At 52.0% G+C, this 21,203-nt stretch overlaps 1 protein-coding gene across 1 annotated transcript; it reads right to left on the bottom strand.

Annotated features, from left to right (window-relative positions):
• Nucleotides 1-5,646: 5,646 nt before the first annotated feature.
• Nucleotides 5,647-21,157, bottom strand: LOC122701746. The gene is made up of 6 exons (XM_043915021.1): nucleotides 21,062-21,157; nucleotides 20,029-20,146; nucleotides 11,971-12,091; nucleotides 11,498-11,695; nucleotides 10,932-11,202; nucleotides 5,647-6,060 (listed from the first exon to the last, which is right to left on the bottom strand). Exons 1-6 carry the CDS (start codon nucleotides 21,155-21,157, stop codon nucleotides 5,923-5,925), a joined length of 942 nt encoding a protein of 313 aa, XP_043770956.1. The 3' UTR covers nucleotides 5,647-5,922.
• Nucleotides 21,158-21,203: the final 46 nt, after the last annotated feature.

The following is a 21,203-nucleotide window of genomic DNA, read 5'->3' as shown; positions in this document are numbered from 1 at the left end:
AAGACCCCAGGATGGAAGGGGGAGGCTGCTGAGGAGGGGAGGGTCAGTAGGCCGTGGACCCCAGGAACATCACACGCCTTCTCCTGGCTTCTCCCCTACTCCCCTTTTCCATCTCACTCCTTGGCTTCTCCACGTGGCACACAGGAAGACCTCACAGGAAGAATCAGCTATGGGGTTCTCTTCGCCCTCTGAGCTTCCCCCAGTGCCCAGCCTTGAGTCAAGGCAAAGTCCAGACCAGCCTCCAGGGGCCTTCCCCGCCCATCCACCCATCTCAGCTTTGATCAGCCTCTCTTCTTCAACTCCCACCTCAACCCACAACTCGCCCCTCCCAACACTGCATCCCTGTGGCTGGAAAACCCCTTCCCCTCACTCCTGAAGCCCTCCCCCCTCCTCCTCTACAATCCCTTCCCCAGCTTCAAGGCCTTGTAGCCTGAAGACTTGTATACAACTTCCAGCTTCTCCACCTAGACAAGTCATTTCACCTCTCAGAACCTCAACTTTCTCAGCTTCAAAATGGGACCCCACGTCCCCATTCAGAGAGTACTTCGAAGTTTCAGTGGGATGAGCACAGGAGGGACTTAATAGATGGTGATCTCATGTCTGATTCTACTGTGCCGCTCAGCATCCCTCTCTATTTACGTACAAACCAGTTCTTTGCTTTTCCTCCATGAAAGGTACCCACGATCCCCTCCCCACTCACACTAGAGGCCTGATGGACCAGAGGCAGAGAAACACAGCAGGTGGTGGTGGGCAGAATCCAAAGCATTCCATGGTCTACCTCTGTCGTTTGCCTTTGGAAAATGGCAAACGGGTTGCCTTAACAATATCTTCTCCATAGACTTTCCTTCTGGGAGAACATCATCAGTGCTGAGGTTGGCATGAGTTAATCAGCCCCTGGGCTTTTCTGCCAGTGAGGGCACTGAAGGCCAAGTTCCCTGAGAACAGGGATAGGAGGACACAACTCTCAACCCCAACGCAGGTGCTCAGCCATGTTGACAAGGAGAGAGAGTAGCAACGTAGGGAGGGAGGAGCCAGTCTTCACTCAACCCCAAGACTCTAGGGCTCAGGTGAGAGGAGGGTGAGAGGTCAAGTGCAGACCGATACTAAGGCTGAGGTTAGAAGTGAGGATAGTGTTTAAGATTCATCTCAAGGAAGGGATGAGAGTGGAACTGAACTTCAGATTTGTATTGGATTCCAGTCTGCATTCCAGTTAGAGTCCTAGTTAAGGTGAACTCTAAACCGTACATTACGATCAGGTTATTGTTATCGGGTTAGGTTATTGTAAACAGTAAGACATGAGCTAAAATTCATCTTAAAGTTAGGTATGCCTGAAAGTTCTGGGACTTGCAGTAGGGGTCAGTGCTATGGCCAGGGGGTCTGGAGATGACAGACCTGGCAAGCAACCAGCTGGAGAGGTGAGGCCAGCCAGGCCATGTGTGCTAGATGAGATGTGAGGCCAGCACCATAGACAGCTCCAAGGAAAGCACCTTGGGACACAAAGATGCCTGAGACAGCCTAGCTGCCTTCCCCCACCATCCCTTCCGTGACCTCACAGCCTCTGAGCTGTTGGCCCATGAGTGACCCCTGAGAAGGCCAAGATAGCACCATATCCTCCAGGGAGTTTGGGCCTCTCATCTTAAGGTCTTTGCCTTGCCTTCAGAATCATTCTCTTCTCATCTATATCCCCTAGGCCTACAATCCAGATTCTAACTGAGAAATTTCTAGTTGAGGCCTTTACAAGATGATCATTTTCCTAAAAATCAAAGTTTTTCAAATTCCACTCTTGACTGCCAGATTCACTCTACTTTGTATGACGTAACTCTTGTTCCTCTGATCCTCCTTCCCCAGGAGGAAATCAGGGAGACACCCAGGCCTGTTCCTCTCATCTCTCTCCTCTCATCTTTCCCTCATCTCTTGAGCCCTGAGGAGTAGGATGGAGCACAGGTGAGGATCTCGGGGGGGGGGGGGGGGGGGGCGGGGCGGGCACAGATGAGGCCCTCAGGATGGTACTCAGGTGAAAACACACAGTACTGGGTGGACATTCACCCACCCTTCCCTGGGGGACTGAGAGCTGCTCTTCCCTGATTGTCCCCAGACCCCCAGCACAAGCCGAATAGATAGAGCAGGAACCTGCTGAAGGACACCGGTGCTGAACAGGCTCAGCCCCAGGCCCTGGGAGGTCTGAGAGAAGGCTTCCAAGGTCTGTCCTCAGGCTGCCAACTCAGCCCACAGCACAGGTGGAAGGTCACCAGCACGCACTGAGCACCTACTGTATGCCAGACTATACCTGCATTACCTCACCCAGTCATCAAACAAACCCAGTGTAGGTTTGTAGGTGTGACCATCCCCTTTCCACCCATCAAGAGACAGAAAGTGAAAAGTGAAAGTGTTAGCTCTTTGTCCAGCTCTCATGTCCAGCTCTTTGCGACCCCATGGACTGTAGCCCACCAGGCTCCTCTGTCCATGGAATTCTCCAGGCAAGCATACTGGAGTGGGTTGCCATCTCCTTCTCCAGGGGATCTTCCTGACCCAGGGATTGAACCCAGGTCTCCTGCATTGCAGGCGGATTCTTTACCACCTGAGCCACCAGGGAGCATCTGAAGAGACTGAAGCTCACTGGCAAACAGCAGACCTGGGATTTGAGCCTAGGTCTGTCTTGCCCTAAGTCTGTGGGCCCAAGTGTATACTTTTCTCCACCACATCATGAACTCTGCTTATTAAAGTGGACCTGAAATCAACTTGGGAGGCTCTCTCAGCCTTCATATCAGATGACATCACCACGTCACTGTGGCCTGGATCGCCACATAGCCATGTGTCCCCAGGGTCCTAAAGGCTGGGAAGAGGGGCCTTATCCCCCTCGAGGGCCCGGAAGTTCCTGCAAGCTGCCTCCTGGAGGGCCGTGGGTCTGTGGGATGGCCAACCAGTTCTGCGTTGTTGTTTCTTCTCTTCCCTTCCCTCCACTCCCCACCCCGCCCTCCCCTCACCGCAGGGCATCTTCAGGGCTAAGGGTAGAGCCTGAAATTACCCCCTAAGGAGGGGAAATGGGAACATCTGCATCTTCAAGCCCCTATGAGCCTTGGGGATCCATCCACCCCACCCCTTGGAGGTCATAGGTGGGAGGAGGGGGGATACAGGGGAAGCACTAGGGGCAAAGGTGTGCCTGGAGAACAGGAAGGTACCAGCCTGGGGAGTCCCTGGGGAGCCGCGAGCCGAGGCTGGCTCCCCTCCTGTCCTTCTGTAGTAATTAACAGGCCTTTGTTCCTGTCCCTGATCGAGTCTGGCAGAGCCTTAATCATCCTCTTCCCTGCAATGAGCAGCCTTCTCATTAGGGCCTTAAGAACCTCTATTATAAACATGTAAATGGAACTCAACGAGGAGGGAAATATTTGACTGCTCCAATTTCCTTTGTGCTGCTGCCAGCTTTGGGCTGCGCACGCCTGCGATTTCACTGCTCAGCAGCCCGGCGCCAGCATACTGCCCCCACCGCCCCGTCACACCGCTCCATCTTCTCCTATCGGAATTTAATTACCTTCGCTGGCGAATGTTTGGAGAACCTTTCTCCATCAATTGATTCTGAAGTCAGATTTTTATTCCGAGAGACTTAATGGCACTTGGGCTGTTGGGAGCCTGGGAACAGGTGGACCTGGGGCACAGGGAACTCTTTAACAACGAGGTTAGGAAGGGTCATCTCCGTTATTCCCCTGCCTCTGAGCAGGTTAATATCTCAGCCAGCCCAGCTAGACAGGAATCTCTCTTCTTTAAGTTCTACAGAGAAGTGATTACTGAGACTCCTGCTGGTCTGAACTAGAAGTTCTTCCTGAATTCTGCCTGAACCTTTTTTCCTTTTCATTTTTGTCCGTGATGAAAATGGAAGAGCCCTGTTAGATAGAAAGCTTGTCCACTGCCTGAGGAATAAGCTGATGGTATGATCAGCACCCCGCCCAGGGTCATGATGGCACTTCCCCGTCACAGGCAGATTCAGCACAGCTGTGGGTGAAGGGCCCCCTGAGCATACAGAACCCTTCATGCTGAAGTCTTCATGTGCCTAAGGCCTTCATCCAGAGATATGGGAGATGCTTGTCCCTACCTGCCCTCCTCTGAATCCCCTTTCCAATCTAAACCTCCATTCTGCTCAGTCTTCAAAACAGAAATCACTTCCCCTCCTCCACAAAGCTGTCCCACACCATTTCTCTCACCACTAACTTCAGAGTTTGTTCATTTAATGATGTCACCTATGTGATGGGTCCCTGTTGACCCTTAGTTGGTCATATGTTTCCCCAATCTAGATAAATTACTCCAAAGTACTTCTCCTTTAGGGTGGAAATTGTCTACACAGATCTGAGCACAGTGCCTGGAACAGAGTAACATCAATAAAACAGACTCAAAGACATAAATACCAGTCTTATGGTTCAGTTCAGTTCAGTTCAGTTGCTCAGTCGTGTCCGACTCTGCACCCCATGGACTGCAGCACACCAAGCTTCTCTGTCCATTACCAACTTCCAGAGCTTCCTCAAACTCATGTCCATCGAGTCGGTGATGCCATCCAACCATCCTCTGTCGTCCCCTTCTCCTCCTCCTCCAGCCCTCAATCTTTCCCAGCATCAGGGTCTTTTCCAATGAGTCAGTTCTGTGCATCAGGTGGCCAAAGTATTGGAGTTTCAGCTTCAGCCTCAGTCCTTCCGATGAATATTCAGGACTGATTTCCTTTAGGATTGACTGCTTTGATTTCCTTGCAGGCCAAGGGTCAAGAGTTTTCTCCAACACCACAGTTCAAAAGCATCAATTCTTCGGCACTCAGCTTTCTTTATAGTACAACTCTCACATCCATACATGACTACTGGAAAGCTTCTGTAAGCCTCTTATCCTTATTCGTGAATGAAAACCACAATCATAGAAAACTAATCAAACTGATCACATGGACCACAGCCTTGTCTAACTCAATGAAACTATGAGCTTTGCCATGTAGGGCCACCCAAGATGGATGGGTCATGGTGGAGAGTTATGACAAAACGTGGTCCACTGGAAAAGGGAATGGCAAACCGCTTCAGTAGTCTTGCCTGGAGAACCCCATGAACAGTCTTACAGTTACCAAAGGAGAAAGGCAGGGAGAGATAAATTAGGAGTATGAAATTAACAGATACACACCAATGGAAAAAAAGAGAGAAAACTAGGTTGCTGGGGCTGGCTGGTAGGTAGTTCAGTAGGTTGGTACATAGGTTAGAGGATTGCCAATTAGTGGGGTGTGGGATGGGTTACTGGAAAAGCAGTCTTGTTCGTTGATGGCTGATTGGCCAAGGAACTGATTTGCTGCGTTAGGGGAAGGTGGGAGAATGGGCATGTCAGTTATTACCTAACTGCCTCCTAGCTTCAGATGACTCTTCAACACCTATATGGTGATCATGGCTGGACTCTGTGAATGTTTCTCCTTTACCAACTGGCTCTCCATTACATTTTTTTTTTTAATATTTAAATTTTTTATTTAGTTATTTTTGACAGCACTGGGTCTTCATTCCCAGTTGTGGCGAGCGGGGTCCAGTCTCCAGTCGTGGTGCACGGCCTCCTCACTGCAGCAGCTTCTCTTGTGGAGCACAGACTCTAGAGCGCGGGCTCCGTAGTTGTGGTTCATGGGCTTGGTTGCTCCACAGCATGTGGGGTCTTCCCAGATCCGGGATTGATCCCATGTACCCTGCATTGGCAGGTGGATTCTCAACCCCTGGACCACCAGAGATGTCCTCTGTTAAGCTTTGTTAGTAGCAAGGGCTAAGACACTGCAGGAAGAAGGGGCTTCCCTTCCAGGCCCCTGCAGTGAGGCATCGACAGCATACCTTCCCTTAGCAACCCCAAAGGCAGCTTCCCAGGGCGTCCTGCCAGCATGGCACCGCGCCAAGTCTTCTGCCATCCAGGGGCCCGGTGGTGACATCATCAGCCCTGGTTGCGTGTAAGTGGGGGAGGCTCTTCCGGGTTTGTTCCTTCCTTTAACCTCTGCCTCAGCCCTAGAGGCAGTGGCCACTCCCCACATCTGCTATTCCTTTGTGTCCTTAGAGTAAGCAAATCAGTCTCCTATTAAAACAGACAGTAGGTAATCCTTAGTAAGTCAACCCCTGTTCCAGTTAATAATTCTCTATATCAAACCTTCCCTGTTCACATTACTGTGTAGCTTCTGCCTTCAGATTGGACGGTAAGGTAATGGGTTGACTGGTGAGTTGGTTGATAGGCTACGTGGGGTGGTAGACTGGTGGAAGAGCAGGTTAGTTGGCAGACGGGTTGGTGGGCTTTCTGGTTAGTGGGTTGGTTGGTAGCTGCTTAGAGGGTTGCTGGGGTGGTACGACGGCACCATGTGTGGTAGGTAATGTGTTGGTTGGTGGTCCCTGGATTGGTTAGTGAGGTGACGGCTTGATTGGCAGGTTGGCAGACTCTGGTGGCTGATGGGTTAGTTGGAGGATTGGTGCTTTAGGACATGGGATTAGCACCATGTCATAGGATAGGACAAGACCAGAGGCAGCCCCCACAGTGAGCCTCAGCCTCTATTTCTGCCCACCCGCAAGGGCCCATCCTGCCCCCCAAGCTGGAATCTTCACGGCTGTGCCGTGCCTACTGGACCACATATGCACACAGAAGCGGAGGCTGGCAGGGGGCATCCGGGGAACGTGGAGAATGGCCCGAGAGGACAAGCTCAGGCTGGGCCTTTACCACGCATGCCCCTGCAGTCCCTGACAAGGCCTCCGAGGGACCACCTGACTACACAGCATCCATGGGCCCTTCCAGCAAAGGGATTAGAACTCCCTGTCCTTCAGAATGGGTCTGTGCTTCTGCCCCATGAGATCTCCTGAGACACAAACACAGACTTCCTTTAGGTGCTGGATGACCCCCAACCCCAGCAGCCTGGGAGTCTCTGCTGTTTCTTCCTCCACCCTTCTGCCCACCAGGACCTCCGACCCCGGCCAGTCCCTGTCACCCTCCATCCTCAGCGCTCCCGCTGCCCCACGATCCCCACCCACCCCACCCCACCCCCACCCCCCAGCCTGGCCCTGAGGCTTGGCCTGGAATTCAAAAGGCCTTGGTCCCTCCCCACCGCTCCCCAGCCACCTCTCTGGGCCCCACCCTGCTGACTCTTAGGTGGCCTGGCCCACACCCCAGCCAGAGGCACTGAGACATTTCTAAATTGCATATTTTGAGAATCAGAGAAAAGGAGATTTCAGAAGGAAATTGCTTTCTCCCCTGCTCAGCCCAGATGGGCTATTTTTTAACTTGTCTTTCCCCCCACCACTTACAATCTCAATAAAAAATGAAATTATGTCTAAAGCTTGTCCCTGGGTCGGGGCCAGTCTCTAACCCTCCGGAGCCTGGGAGGCACCAGAGAAGGCCATGTCCCAGGGGGCAGGGGGCAGGCACACCACTTCCAGTCCTGCGGATGGGCTCTATTCTATCTGAGCCTATCACTGCCCCTGAGCCCAGGGCCAAGCCCTGGGAGCTGCAGGAGGGGGGGTGCATGGGGGCGTTCACACAGCAGCAGAAAGTGGGCTGGGTGGGGGCAAAGCTGTGAAGGGGGAGGTTCGCTGTGACTCCTGAAGCCCACTCCTCAGCCCCATCCATAACCTCACACTCCGACCTACCACCACCCCTGCTGGCCCCCTTCCCTCCCTCCAGGCCTCAGGTCAGGAGAAAAGCATCTGATTCCTCACATCACTTCAAGAGTGATGGCCACTCTGAAGGCCAGTCTCCAAACCAGGAGGCCAAGGTCCAGCCCAGCTCGGAAAGTCACTTCCCCTCTCATGACCTCAGTCCTCTCCTGCAGAAGGGGCATGGTGAACCCTGCGCCGTCGGCTCATAATTGAGGGCGGCATCGATGCAGTGATGTGTGCCCAGCACCTTGTAAAGCGACAGCCTCCTGTTTCTTGACCACACAGGCCACACCACACACCACGCTGAGTGTCTTAAACACTTGGTCATGTTTTGTGTTCAAAAGAACCCTAGAGGGATTACCCTGGTCGTCCAGAGGCTAAGACTCCACACTCCCAATGCGGGGGCCCAGGTTCAATTCCTGGTCAGGAACTATTAATAGATCCCACATCTGCAACTAAGAGTTCACAGAAGTCAAGTGAAGTGAAGTAGCTTAGTCGTGTCCGACTCTTTGCGACCCCGTGGACTATGGCCTACCAGGCTCCTCCCTCCATGGGATTCTCCAGGCAAGAATACTGGAGTGGGTTGCCATTTCCTTCTCCAAGAGTTCACAAGCCACAACTAAAGAATCTGCATGTAGCAACTAAGATCCAGTGCAGCCAAATAAATAAAAATAAATATTGGAAGGAAAAAAAAAAAAGCCCACACCTGGATCAGTTATCTCATCAAAACAAAAAGAATCAAGCCTCAGAGAGGCTCGGGAGCTGCCCAAGGCCACACAGCAGACAAGGTGAGGCATTAGATCTCAAGTGTCTGTTCTTAACCTTCACATGGTGTTGTCTGGTGCCATTTTGTGTTTCTTCATCGGAGCTTTGGAAGAACTATCATTCAAAGTAAGCAGAGAAGGAATTTTAGGCTATGCATCTAAGAAAGATGCATACAGTAAGTACTCAGTAAGTGGTAGCCACTATTATTATCATTTGAGATAGTCTAGTAGGTTCTTCCCACCCCTATATCTCTTTCTTAGATGCATACCCTAAAATTCCTTCCCCCATGTGCAGATGCTAACACTGAGGCACAGAGAAGTTACTTAACTTGTTCAAAGGTACATGACTATTAGCAGCGACCTCTTACAGCCTCAGCAATGGCACCAAGGAAGTTGCTACCCCTACTAAGGCTCCTCTTCTGAGACCACAGGGTATGTTAGGGGGAGGAGGCTAAGGGTCAGGGTGAGACCCTCCAAACAAGAGCCCACAGTGAGGGTGCCTTTGCCTCTGGTTTTCAGGCCAAAGTCCCCTTCTCTCTTGGTCACACCCCTGCCCAATGCCCAAGAGTCTAGTTAGTTGTTCAAAGCTGCAGTGATGATGGAAGGAAGATGTGGTTCAAGACTGAGAGACACAGGCACATCTGTGACCCATTGGCCAGCACCCCATCCCCCTTGCCAAAGCCTCCTAATCTTCCCCTGAATGTCCCCCGCCTCTGGCCCTCTGTGCCAATTGCTGAAACCCATCTATCCCTTTTCCTGTCCCCAGACTTCAGGTGCAGAGGTCACTCCAGCCCCGGTGATGGTAAGAGGGGGCCAAGGACAAAATGGTCCATGATTTGATCCCGGAATGAGGCTGTGAAGCCCAAGACTGGCCAGCGGAGCTGGGGAGGGGAGAGTCTATCAGCAGACGGTAGGCTGGTGACAAAATACATCGGGGCCAAGTGACCGCTGGACTGTGGCTAAGCAGATCAGATTGACTCTTAAAGAGGGCCTGTCAGGAGGACTGGCAGGCAGGACCCTCCTCCAGCACAAGAGGTTTGTCACTTCAGCTTCCTCCCTGTGGGGAATCCTCTGTCTCCTCTTGGCCCCCTCTCTCCAGGGAGAGCCAGCCCCACTCCACCCCACCCCACCCCACACACACACATATGTGCACCCATCCCTAAGCAATAATCTATGTACATCTTGCTGCCAAAAGATTCTGAAGTAGTTTACAAGAATGTGTATAATAAGATTTAACATATAAATGAATTATTTCATCAAAGCGAGAGAGTAGTGGGGCCCCATCTTCAGCCACGCCAGTGAGAAGGCAGGTCCAGAAGGGACTGAAGGAAGCAGGCGGCAGAGTCACAGAGCTAGAGGTGAAGATGCCAGAGACAGAGAGCCAGAGAGGTGCAGAAGAGGGATCAAAAGGAGGCACTGGCCCCCAGCCAGCCCCTGCCTGGTGTCCTGAGCCAGTCCACCAGACAGCACACAGACCTGTGACGAATGTCCCTTTTCTGAATCTGAAAAGATTCAGAAACAAGATTCAGGGAGAAGAAAAGTAGAATAACCAAGAGAGATCAAAGGGGCAGTTTTAGTACTCAGAATATTCACAAACTTAGCTCTGGGCTTGGGGGCAGCCAAAGCAGAAAGGAAAACAGTGACAATCCCCTCGGAGACCCAGAAGATAAATACTCAGCACTAAAAAACAAACATGTCCACCCAATTTGTCCATTACCGTTCCCACAACACCTCGCATAGGCCTGGCACACAGTAGGTTCTCCATAAATACACTGAATAAATGAATGAATGAATATCAGTTTCTCAACGCAGGCTAACGTTTTCCCAGTGCATAGGTCTAGGAAAAAAATTATCATCTGTGGGCCGTCCTAAATGGGCCATGGAATACTCTTGGGGGGAATTCATTCATTCCCTCACTCATTCATTCATTTACCCACTTGTTCATTCATCCCATCACTTAAATCATTCATTCATTCACACATTCATTCATTGAGACTCCACAGCTCCTTCCTCGTGAGCACTGCTCTGGGATGAATCTGTGAATGAAATATTAGTGTTTCCTGCCCTCAGGGAGTTTTCACTGTGTGAGCAGGAGACAAAGGTATACAGTAAATGTGGATAACTGTAACCAGCATGTTAGACACTGGGGGAGAAATTCAAAGTCCATTGTTAAGGGGTGGGGCTGAGTGCCACTTCGGCAGAGACCTGAAGGTGACAGAGTGAGGCCGGAGGACCCCTGGGAAAGAAAAGGCACAGAGTGTGGTCAGGCGGCTGGCACAGCGGAGCCAGGCTCACAGCTGCTGTGCTGAGCACAGAACACAGGGGACACGGGAGGGAGCGGAGACCAGGCAGAGGGGCATGGGCAGGGTGGCAGCTGACAGTCAAAGAGGCTGGATTCCAGCAGGACTGGGGGCTTAGGGGGCAGGCTCTCCTGAAGGATCAGGTATGGGGAGTGAGGAAAGGAGGGGAGTGGGACGCCCCACCTGGCCCTCACGGAGGGAGGGGGAGTTTGGTGCCAGACAGAGCAATTCCCCCAGGGGCTCACCTCAGCAGGCGCTCTCAACCCCAGTCCCAACACAGAAATGAAGAGCTGGCCACCGGCCTGGGAAAGGACCACAGCCTGCCCAAAGTCCTCCTGAGAGTAACTGCTTCCATCCCGGCTCCACACTCTGCCAGGACCTCCACACTCTGCCAGGGCAGAGCGCAGCGCATTCCTCTGTGACCTCAAGTGGATGAGGTGAGACGGGCTGGGTGCTGGCCAGAGGGATGTGTGCTCCTGGACACCCAAGCTGCTTCCTTCATCCACCTGCCTAGGCCTGGCGGTGGGAAAAATACAATGACACCTGGTCTAGGAGGAAAAGGAAGAAAGAGAAGATGAAGGTAGAAAGAGAAGCACTTGCCATGTGCCAGGATCTGTGCCAGGCACGGCCCTCATCCCCCCGTCCTGACAACCACCCAGCCACACAGGGACAAGACTGTCATGCCAACTGCAGCGCCTCCACCCCCACACACACCCCCAGGACACTCCTCCCTCGACCCCATGGGGCCCTGAGCCAGACGCTCCCTCCAGGCCTGGCCCCTCCGCCGGCGCCGCCTCTCCGGCTCACTTACTTAGAAGGGCTTTTTGCGCAGACTCTGGAGTCCACGATGGCACAGCGGGCAAGATGAAGGCAGCGTGGACATCTGTGATGACGCCCTGGGCCAGGCCAGTGTGGCCCAGCTCTCCGGGTCCGAGAGGGGGTGAGAAGCAGGGAGGAGGGAGAGGGATGCTGGCAGGCGAAGCAAGGATGAAATATTGATGCTCGTGTCCTGGTAAAGCAGAGAACGCCGCTTGTCCATGAATAAAAGATGGGTCGGAGGAGCGGGCCGGGCAGCAGATTAATTAATCTAAGTGAGCGCTCTGCCTTGTGCCATGGGGGAGGGGGCGGCGGAGTAAACAGCCCCACAGGCCCGGGGGGGTGGGCAGCAGAAGTCCTCTGTGCCAGGCAGGCAGCTGGTTACAGCAAGGACACGAGCAGAGCATCAGCGCCAGGCCCAGATAGGCAGGGAGAGGGACAGAGGCAGCTGGACCATCCAGGACTGACCTGGCCTCTCTGCCGCACTCCCGCGGGGGACCACGAGAGAAGGCAGTTTCCAGGGCAGGTGTGGGGTCTCTGAGGTTGGTCGTGGGGGAGAACCTGGGACTCCTTGGTCCTTTCCTGCTGCCTCAATTTCTCCCTCAGGGAAACTGTGAGAACCTGGATAAAAGAGGGGGGGAGGGAGGGAAAAAGTCAGAGGCAGGAGGTCTAAGGTTTGGCAGAGAAAGTTGGGCCCAGGCTGGCATTGCTCCGAGAGAGTTGGGCAGGGATGGAGGACCATGAGGTCTAAGGCCCGGGGAAGGGTTGGACGGTGCTATAGCTGTAACCACCCTCAGAAATGCTAAACCCAAGAGCCCCATGGCTTCTTGCCTTCAACATAACATGGAAAATGTGTTCTTGGAGAGAGGGGCTTACACCTTCTCTGAGGTGGCAGCGGTGGTTTGACCAGGAGATGGCGCTCACGACCTCCGCTTTAGTTGTCTTCCTGTTTGTGGCTCTGGATAAGTTCATCTAAAGGTTACACCAGGACTTTGTGGGAAGGGTGGAAATGTCCTTCGTTACAGTCCTCACCCCAGGGTCCTGCAGGAGAACGTTCCCTCCGGGATCTGAAGTGTCCTAACGACACCCCCAGGAGGAGCTCCCCAACCTGACGGTGGCTCCTCCTCCCCCCGCACCAGCCTCAGTGGAACCAGGGGGTGCCTCTTGCTGGGGTCATCACCCTGGTCTCTTCTGTGTCTGCAGACAGCAGGACTGTCCCTGGAACTGTTCCCTGGGCAATTCATCGTGAGCTGCCCGCTGACACTTCCTGTGCCCTTCTCATATTTGTTATTTAAATTTTTTTCACCTAGGCTTAGTCCTGTATCCTTCTGATCCCCATAGTGCCTCAAAGCTCTACACAGGCTCACAGGCACATCACACGATGTCAGAGTAAGTGAATGAACAACAACGGTCCAGCCACCTGCCCTCATCCTGGTCTGATCTCCGTGCCTGGACCTCACACTCCTCCCTTTAAGACAGGAACTAGTCCTTACTGAGGGCACCTGTCTACATCAGCCCAGAACCAGGCAGATGTTTTCCAAGCAACAAGCCTCCCCCACCACGAGGCAGGGTACATCTGTCCCATTGGACAGATGGTGAAACTGAGGCTCAGTTCTTGGCAAGGTCATCCCACTGGTAAGTGGCAGAGCCAGGAATGGGCCCTGATCTGAGCCTAGGGTCCTTGCTGGTGCCTCCACATGCTGATGGTGAGATGCAGCAGGAACGCAGAGCAGAGGGGACTTAGCTTCACCGCGGGCCCCCCACCCTTTCCCTCCTCCCGCCCCCGCAGCTGCCGAAGAGGGTGGGAGCTGGATGGAGCCCAAGTGTTAAGGCTCTGGAACTGCTGGACAGGTCCCATGGCCGAAAGCAGAGAGGAGCCAGGTGGAGAAACCCCACCCCTCTCCCAGGACCCCGTGAAAGATTCCCCAGGGTCTAACCACATCCACCCAGCTGCCAGAGCCTGGCTGCCAGATCCTGACCCCTCACCACCACCTGGGCCTGGAGCTGAGGTCGGGCCAGGGCTGGTGATCCTCACCACACCGGAAATAATCACAGGTTCACAGGAATCTTGACAGGAGGCGAAAAACCGGCAGAAGACTGACCTGGAAGTCACATTCATTGTCACACACATTTTACCAAGGAAACAGGGGCATCTAAAGGAGTGAATCTCTTTCTGGAGGGAAAAAAAGTGGCTGGGAAGCCAGGAGCTTGCCATTTCTGTGGTCACAGTGCCACCTGCTGGCAGTATCTGGCCTGGCTTGTAGGGGTTGTTCCTGTGCTTCAGGAATAACTTCCAGATCACTGGCATTTTTTCATTCATTCACAGATATTTATTCAGCACCTACCATGTGACAGGCATTGTTTCAGGGGCTGAGTGAATAGTAGTGAATAGAACAGACTAAATTCCCTGTCCTTACAGTGCTTACATTCTAGTGGGGGAAACAGTAAACAAGGCCAACACATAAATATTTATTGTTCTTCAGTCGCTCACTCGTGTCCGACTCTCTGCGACCCCATGGACTGCAGCATGCCAGGCTTCCCTCTCCATCACTATCTCCTGGAGTCTGCTCAAACTCACATTCACTGAGTCAGTGAAAATATACAGCATGCTAGAAGGGTGAGCACCAGGAGAAAAACAAATTAAGAAGCAGGTAGGGAGTGCCCTGGAGATTACGATTTTAGACAGAGTGGTCAGACATGACCCCTCTGAGGCAGTAACATTTTGAGTAAAGTCTGGAAGGAGATGAGGAAAGAGCCATGTAGATTTCTGGGCATGAACATTCCAGACAAGTGCAGAGGCCACACTGAGCTTGTAGGGTCTGGGGAACAGAAAAGACCAGTGAGGATTAAGTAGAGTATGCGGAGAATGGTAGGAGGTGAGACCGGATCCTGTAGGAGCTTGGCGGCCATTGAAAGGGTGCTGACCTCACGAAGCAGGCTTCATTGCAAGTGTTGAGCTTAGGAATGGCATGACCCAGTTTCGATATCAAAAGGACCTCTCTGGGCCCTGTGTGGAGTCAAGGGTGGAAACAGAGACACTGATGAGGAAGCTACTGCAACCTCCAATAGCAAGAGGCCCAGGGGTAGCTGAAGCAGTGTGAGGAGTGGCAGGATTTGCTGGTGGGAGAGAGAGAAGCACCATCCTTGACCCCAACGTTCTGGCCTAAACTGCAGAAAGAGTGGTATTGTCCTTACTGAGATGTGGGATTGGCCAGCTTGATGCAAGGAACTGGGAGCTTTGTTTGGAGTTTGCCCAGTCAGAATTGCCCATTAGACATCCAGAGGGCAGTTGGATAAGTGTCTTGAGCTCATGGAAGAGTTCCTGCCTGGAGCTACAACAGTCATCAGCTCTTGCATGACATTAAAGTCACAAGACTGGATGAGATCCAAGAGAACAGAAAGAAAAATGAGGGGCCGCGGTTTGAGCCCCGAAGCCCTGGGCTAATGAGGTCAAGAAGATGCAGGGAAATGAAGAGGAGAAGGCAACAACGAGAGGGAACCGGAATTCTAGAATCCTGGAACCAAGACTAAGAGAGAGGAAGGAGTGGGCTAATCCCTGAAAGGGCTGAGAAGGGTCTACTGGATTCAGAAAGGCAGAGGGCATGACCTTGAGAAGAATGGTTCTGAAAACGGATGGAGACAAAGGAGTAAATGCAAGAAAGAGTGATAGGAGAGAAACTGGGGACAAGTGGAGAACATTCTCTTGTAGCCTTTTGTTGTAAAAGGAGAAGAGAGATGGGAAGGTAGCTGGAGGAGGGTTGGGTCAAGAGACGTCTGGGAGTTTTTTAAGGTGGGAAAGAATAAGAACCGCTTGGACGCTAGCAGGGGTAACTGGGGACAGAGAGCGAAGCCTGTTGCAGGAGACATAGAGAAGAATTATGGGAGCACTGCTTTCCAACAGGTGAGAAGGGATGATATCTGGTTGTTCATCCCAGTGAGGTACCACTTCACACCAGCTAGGGTGGCTAAGACCCAAAAGACAGTAATGAGTATTGGTGAGTATGTGTGTAAGCAGCTCTTTGTGGGAAACTTCCCTCAGCAGGAAGCCCTTTGTCTTGTCATTTTAGCAAAATTATATTGTAACTAACTTTAAAAAAATTTTTGGCTGCACTACACAGCATGTGGAATCCTAGTTCCCCAATGAGGGATCAAACCCATGCCCTCTGCACTGGAAGTGCTGAGTCTTAACCACTGGACCACTGGGAAGCCCCTATAACTAACTTTTAAACCAAGCACCCCTATGCTCTACTCATTTGCAACCCAAGAAGACCTTTCAGATCTCTTAGTCACTCTATGCCTTGTCTAACTTATTGGTTCTTTCTGTAGATCAAAGAAGAAATGAAGAATAAGTAATTAACAGATGACAAGATCTGTTTCCTAGCTTCCCCTTCAGTGATCTCCCGAACAAACTGTGGGACAAAATTGTGTGAACACGATAACATCTAGAGAAAGATCCCGAGGAGCTGACAAGCCTGCACACAGTGGGGAATGGTGACAACTCTGACCCCCAAATCGATGATTATCTAGATTACTTCCCTATCTCCCTTTAAAAGCTTTCACAGCCAAGCAGAATCCTTGGAGGCGGTTTTGGGGGGTTGTTCAGTCCACCATCTTCCCAGATCGCTGGCATTCTGATTAAAGGCATTTTTTTCTCATCTGTGAGTATTGATTTTGTAAGCAGTGAGCAGCAGAACAGATCCAATTTGATAATGTGGAGAAATTAAAATTCTTGTACATGGTTGGTGGGAATATAATGTGGTGCAGCTGCTTTGAAAACAGTTTGGCAATTCCTGAAAAAGTTACACGTGGGTGATCCTAGTTAATAAAACTGTATTGTATATTCGGAAGCTACTTAGAGAGTTGATCATAAAAGTTCTCATCATAAGAAAAGAAATTTCATAACAGTGCTTGGTGGTGGATGTTAACTAGACTTGTTGTGGTGATATTTCCCAATATGTACAAGTATTGAATCACTATGTCATACACCTGAAACTAACATAATGGTATATATCAATTATATCTCAATTTTTTTAAAAAATGTAAGTTAAACACAGAGCTACCGTATGACCCAACAATCCCCCCTAGGTGTACCAAGAGAAATAAAGACATATGGCCACACAAAAATGAATACACCAATGCCCACAGCAGCATTGTTCATAATAGCCAAAAAGTGGAAACCCAAATGTCCATCAGCTAGTGCGTGAATAAACAAAATATGGTATATCCATTGGTGGAATATTATTCAGTCATAAAAAGGAATGAAGTACCGATACATGCCTAACACAGATGAACCTTGACAACCTTATGCTCAGTGAAAAAAGCCAGATGTCAAAGCCATAGATTGTATGATTTCTGGCTCTATAACAGTCTATTTCTGGCTCTATAATCAGTCTGGCTCTATAACAGGTGAATTTATGGACACTAGACTTCTCCATAAAATAGATTAGTGGTTGCCAGGGGGCTGGAGTGGGGCAGGGTAGAGTGGGCAGTGACTACTAATGGGCATGGGATTTATTTGGGGGTGATGAAAACATTCTGGAATTAGGTAGTGGTGATGGTTGCATACAGAGAAGGCAATGGCACCCCACTTCAGTACTCTTGCCTGGAAAATCCCATGGATGGAGGAGCCTGGTAGGCTGCGGTCCATGGGGTCGCTAAGAGTCAAACACGACTGAGTGACTTCACTTTCACTTTTCACTTTCACACATTGGAGAAGGACATGGCAACCCACTCCAGTGTTCTTGCCTGGAGAATCCCAGGGATGGGGGAGCCTGGTGGGCTGCCATCTATGGGATCACACAGAGTTGGACACGACTGAAGTGACTTAGCAGCAGCAGCAGCAGCAGATGGTTGCATATCCACTCTGTGGGTATGCTAAAAAATATATATAAGCATTGAATTCACACTTTAAAAGGGTGAAGGTTATGTTTTGTGATTTTTTTTTTCAATAATAGCTTTTTAAAAAACAGATCTTGCTGTGCAGAGTAGACGGGCTGCCGTGGCCACAGTAAAGAGGCAGAGGACTCAGGCACTCTTGCGGGTGGGTGGATGGGTGTGGCGGTGGGCGACTGTGGACATTCTCCCGTGGTGGCTTCTAGTGTCTCGGTGAGACAGGAGGTGAGGTCATCAGCTGAGAGTGAGGAGGCGGGTTCCAGGAAGAGCAAATGTGTTAAATGAAGAGAGAGGGAAAATGGATGGATTCAGGACATTGCAGGGCAGTGCTGAGGTCCAGGTGAGGGAGGCAGAGGAGTGCTGGGGAGACGGGAGAGCCCTGGCAGCCTTGAGAGTGTGGGGACCTGAGTCAGGGGCCCCGTGCTCCCCACATAACACGGCTCTCCAGGTCCCTCAACACACAGGTACACACATGGAGGTCTGCACCATCAAACCCTAAAGATGCCCACCCTTCAGGCTTCATGATTTTTAATCCGCGTCTCTCACGCTCGCGTCTCTCATCCCTCTTTGGAAATCTAGCCTCAGAGACACTCGCACGTGGACACAAGATATATGTACAGGATGTCTGCAGCAGCTTTGTTAGTAATAGTAAAAGATTGGAAACAGCCCGAATGTCCATTACTGGGAAAATGGTCAAATAAATTCTGGTCCATCTGTGCTATGAAAGCTCTGCAGCAGTAGACACTGGAGGAGCCTGTGTGTTTGACAGGGAAGGATGCAAAGAGGCAGCATCATTAGGTGGGAAACAGTTACAGAACAATGAGTGTAATATTATGTAATTTTCTTCCTTTTTTAAAAAACAAAAGCGGTATTTATAAGTGTATACATAGGTTATTAAAAGATATAAAAGATCTAGAAAGGATGCAATTTACATTGTTAATGGTGAGTAATCTTGAGGGGTAGGTTTTGGGAAAAGTGTTAAGGAAGGTTTCAGGGATCAAAGGGTTTTAGAGGGGGCATAGATGCTTTTGTAATTTAAAAGGGAAAGATCTGGGACTACCCTGGTGGTCCAATGGCCAAGACTCCATGCTCCCAATGCAGGGGGTCCCAGGTTCAATTCCTGGTCAGGGAACTAGATCCCACGGGCCACAACTACGGATCCCTCAGGCCGCAACAAAGACTGAAGATCCCACGTGCTGAAACTAAGACCCAAAACAGCCAAACAAATAAATTAAAATATCAAAAATAAGTCAAAATAGAAAGGAAAGAACGGCTGTGCCCTCCCCACTATCCCTGACTCCATTCCCGCTCTGGGCCAGAGAGTGAGACCAGCGTCCCCCCAGTCTAGTCAACTATGCCCCACTCGCCCCTGGAGGCAGACACCGGGCCTGGCCAGAGCACAGTGGGTCTGGGCCAGCCTTCCCTCTGCCCGGCCACCCCCACCTCCAGCTCCCAGCCTCCGCTTGCTTCCCCACCTCACAGAACTGTTCCCCTCCAGCTGCTTCCCCGGGGTTAGGTACAAAAGGCCATGGGAGAAGCTGCCACAATGATAATACCAGACACTTACATAGCACTCAACTGTGTATACAGGCTCTGTTCTAAACACTTCATAAATGAACTCCCAGCAACCCCACGGGTTCCATACACTGGTATTACTATTTTCACTCCATAGCAGATTTTTAAACATAAACCAGAAGAATCACGAAAGACCAAGTCCCTTGCCCCAGGTGCTACGGCCCACTGACCAGAGAGAGAGGCTCCCTGGCAGGAGCTCATGGCCCAGGCCAGTCTCCTCCTCTGGCTTCCCTCCCCAGCTGCAGGTCCCATGATGTTCTGAGCGGTGTACCTTCCAGGGTGAGGCTAGGGTTTCCTCTTCCCAGAACCCCGCCCTGTACACATCTGGCACACAGGAAGGGCGCATCGTGTTTCCTGAATTAATTGCTCTGTGCTCCCATCCCCCACTCCACCGTGGCCCCGTGGGCTGTGCTTCTCCTTCTGGGCTGTGTGTGTGTATGTTAGTTGCTCAGTTGTATCCGACTCTTTGTGAACCCATAGACTAAAGTCCACCAGGCTCCTCTGTCCATGGGATTTCCCAGGCAAGAATACTGGAGTGACTTGCCATGCCCTCCTCCAGGGGATCTTCCCAAGCCAGGGATCGAACCCGGGTCTCCTGCATTGCAGGCAGATATTTTTACCATTAGTTTCCTCATCTGTAAAGTGAAGGGATGGACTCAATGGCGTCCGACCACCACTTCAGGACCGGAATTAAGGTAAAGCCAGTGCTCATCCCAGCGGGGTGACTGTCAGTGATGGGACGTGGGGGCCAGGGTGGGAAGGAGGAGAGCTTCCTGGACGCCTGCCCTCCTGGGCCTTCAGAAGCTGGGAATGTGGTCTCACCCACCCACAGGCACAGACACCTCACCCGATGTTGCCCAGTCAACACGGCTCCAGAGAACGGCAACCCACACCCTGCTCCATGGGCTCCACAGGGGATGCCCTGCCCAGCTTCATGGAAGGTGAGGAGCTGCTGTCCCCGAGTGAAAGTCCTGGCACCCAGGCGGCCCTCCGTAGGTGGAGGAGAGCACACGGCATGTGAGCGGCATGTGAGCAGCACGTGTTGTCTTCATGCAGCACCTCTGGCCAGGTGAGCCGGTCTGGAGTCACTCTCCAGTCTCCTGGGGCTGTGGAAGCCCAGGGCCGCCCTCCTACAGTCCTTCTGCATCCAGCCGGCAAGCGCCAGGACTATGACAACCTGGGGGACAGAGAGCCCATGGAGGGAGGAGGGAGGGGGCCCGGCACTGCTGTGTGCAGGCACTTTGGCACATCCACTCACAGGGCCCAGCAGGAACTGGCTGCCTCATAGCCTGAGCCCCAGAGAGGCCAGAGGCAGGACCTGGATCACCGGCTGGGACTGAAGTCAACCCCCGGGTCCCACCCCACGCCCCTCCTCCTTCGGTCACTCCTGGGTGAGCCAGGATCCTGAGCTGGGTCTCAGACGCAGCCACCAGCCCTGTCTACCCAGCCCTGGGCTTCCTGCCTCAGCCTGGAACCAACCCTCGAACTGAGTGTCCTCAGATCTGTGATCCAATGGTCCTGGGCTAGATCCCACCAGTGGATTCACTGTCAGCACCTGAGCCCCCAGCCAGTACATCCCCCAACCACCCCCACTGCCCCTCATCATTCGTAACTGCTCCGCACTTCTTAACAGAGCCTCCCAGCCCCATCACTCAGGGTCACAGAGCCAGACAACGGCAGGCCTTAGCCCTCACAAGAGGTCCAGGTCGCCCATCAGAAACAAATAGGGGACTTCCCTGGTGGTCCAGTGGTTAAGAACCTGCCTGCCAAAGCAGGGGACATAGGTTCGATCCCTGGTCCGGGGAGATGCCACATGCTGCGGAGCAACTAAGGCCATGCATCGCAACTACTGAGCCTGGGCTCCAGAGCCTGTTCCACAACTAGAGAAAGCCCAAGCAGCAAAGGAGACCCAGCGCAGCCAAAAATAAATACATAAACCTTTTTTCTTTAATGTAATAAACTGGGGAAGGAGGGTGGCTCTGCTTCCTCCATGCACGAGAGGTAACTCTCTGAGTGTTTCCTTTTCCCTTCCCTGGGATAGCTTTTTGAGCTCTCCAGGGGAGACCTGGTTTCTGACACTCTTGCAAGGTACCAGGGAGGTCTGTGGGCCCAGGGACAACTCCAGGCTACAGGCGGACCCATAACCAAGCTGAGAACCCCAGGTCAGCTCTTCCTCCCGCCCGCTCATGCCCCACAACCACGCCGAGACATGGCCACTCGGTCTACAAGTGCCC

The sequence above is a fragment of the Cervus elaphus genome, chromosome 1 (genome assembly GCF_910594005.1).
Source record: "Cervus elaphus chromosome 1, mCerEla1.1, whole genome shotgun sequence".
Classification (NCBI taxonomy): domain Eukaryota; kingdom Metazoa; phylum Chordata; class Mammalia; order Artiodactyla; family Cervidae; genus Cervus; species Cervus elaphus.
Note: the sequence above shows the minus strand (reverse complement) of the source record. Positions and strands in the feature narration are given on the sequence as shown.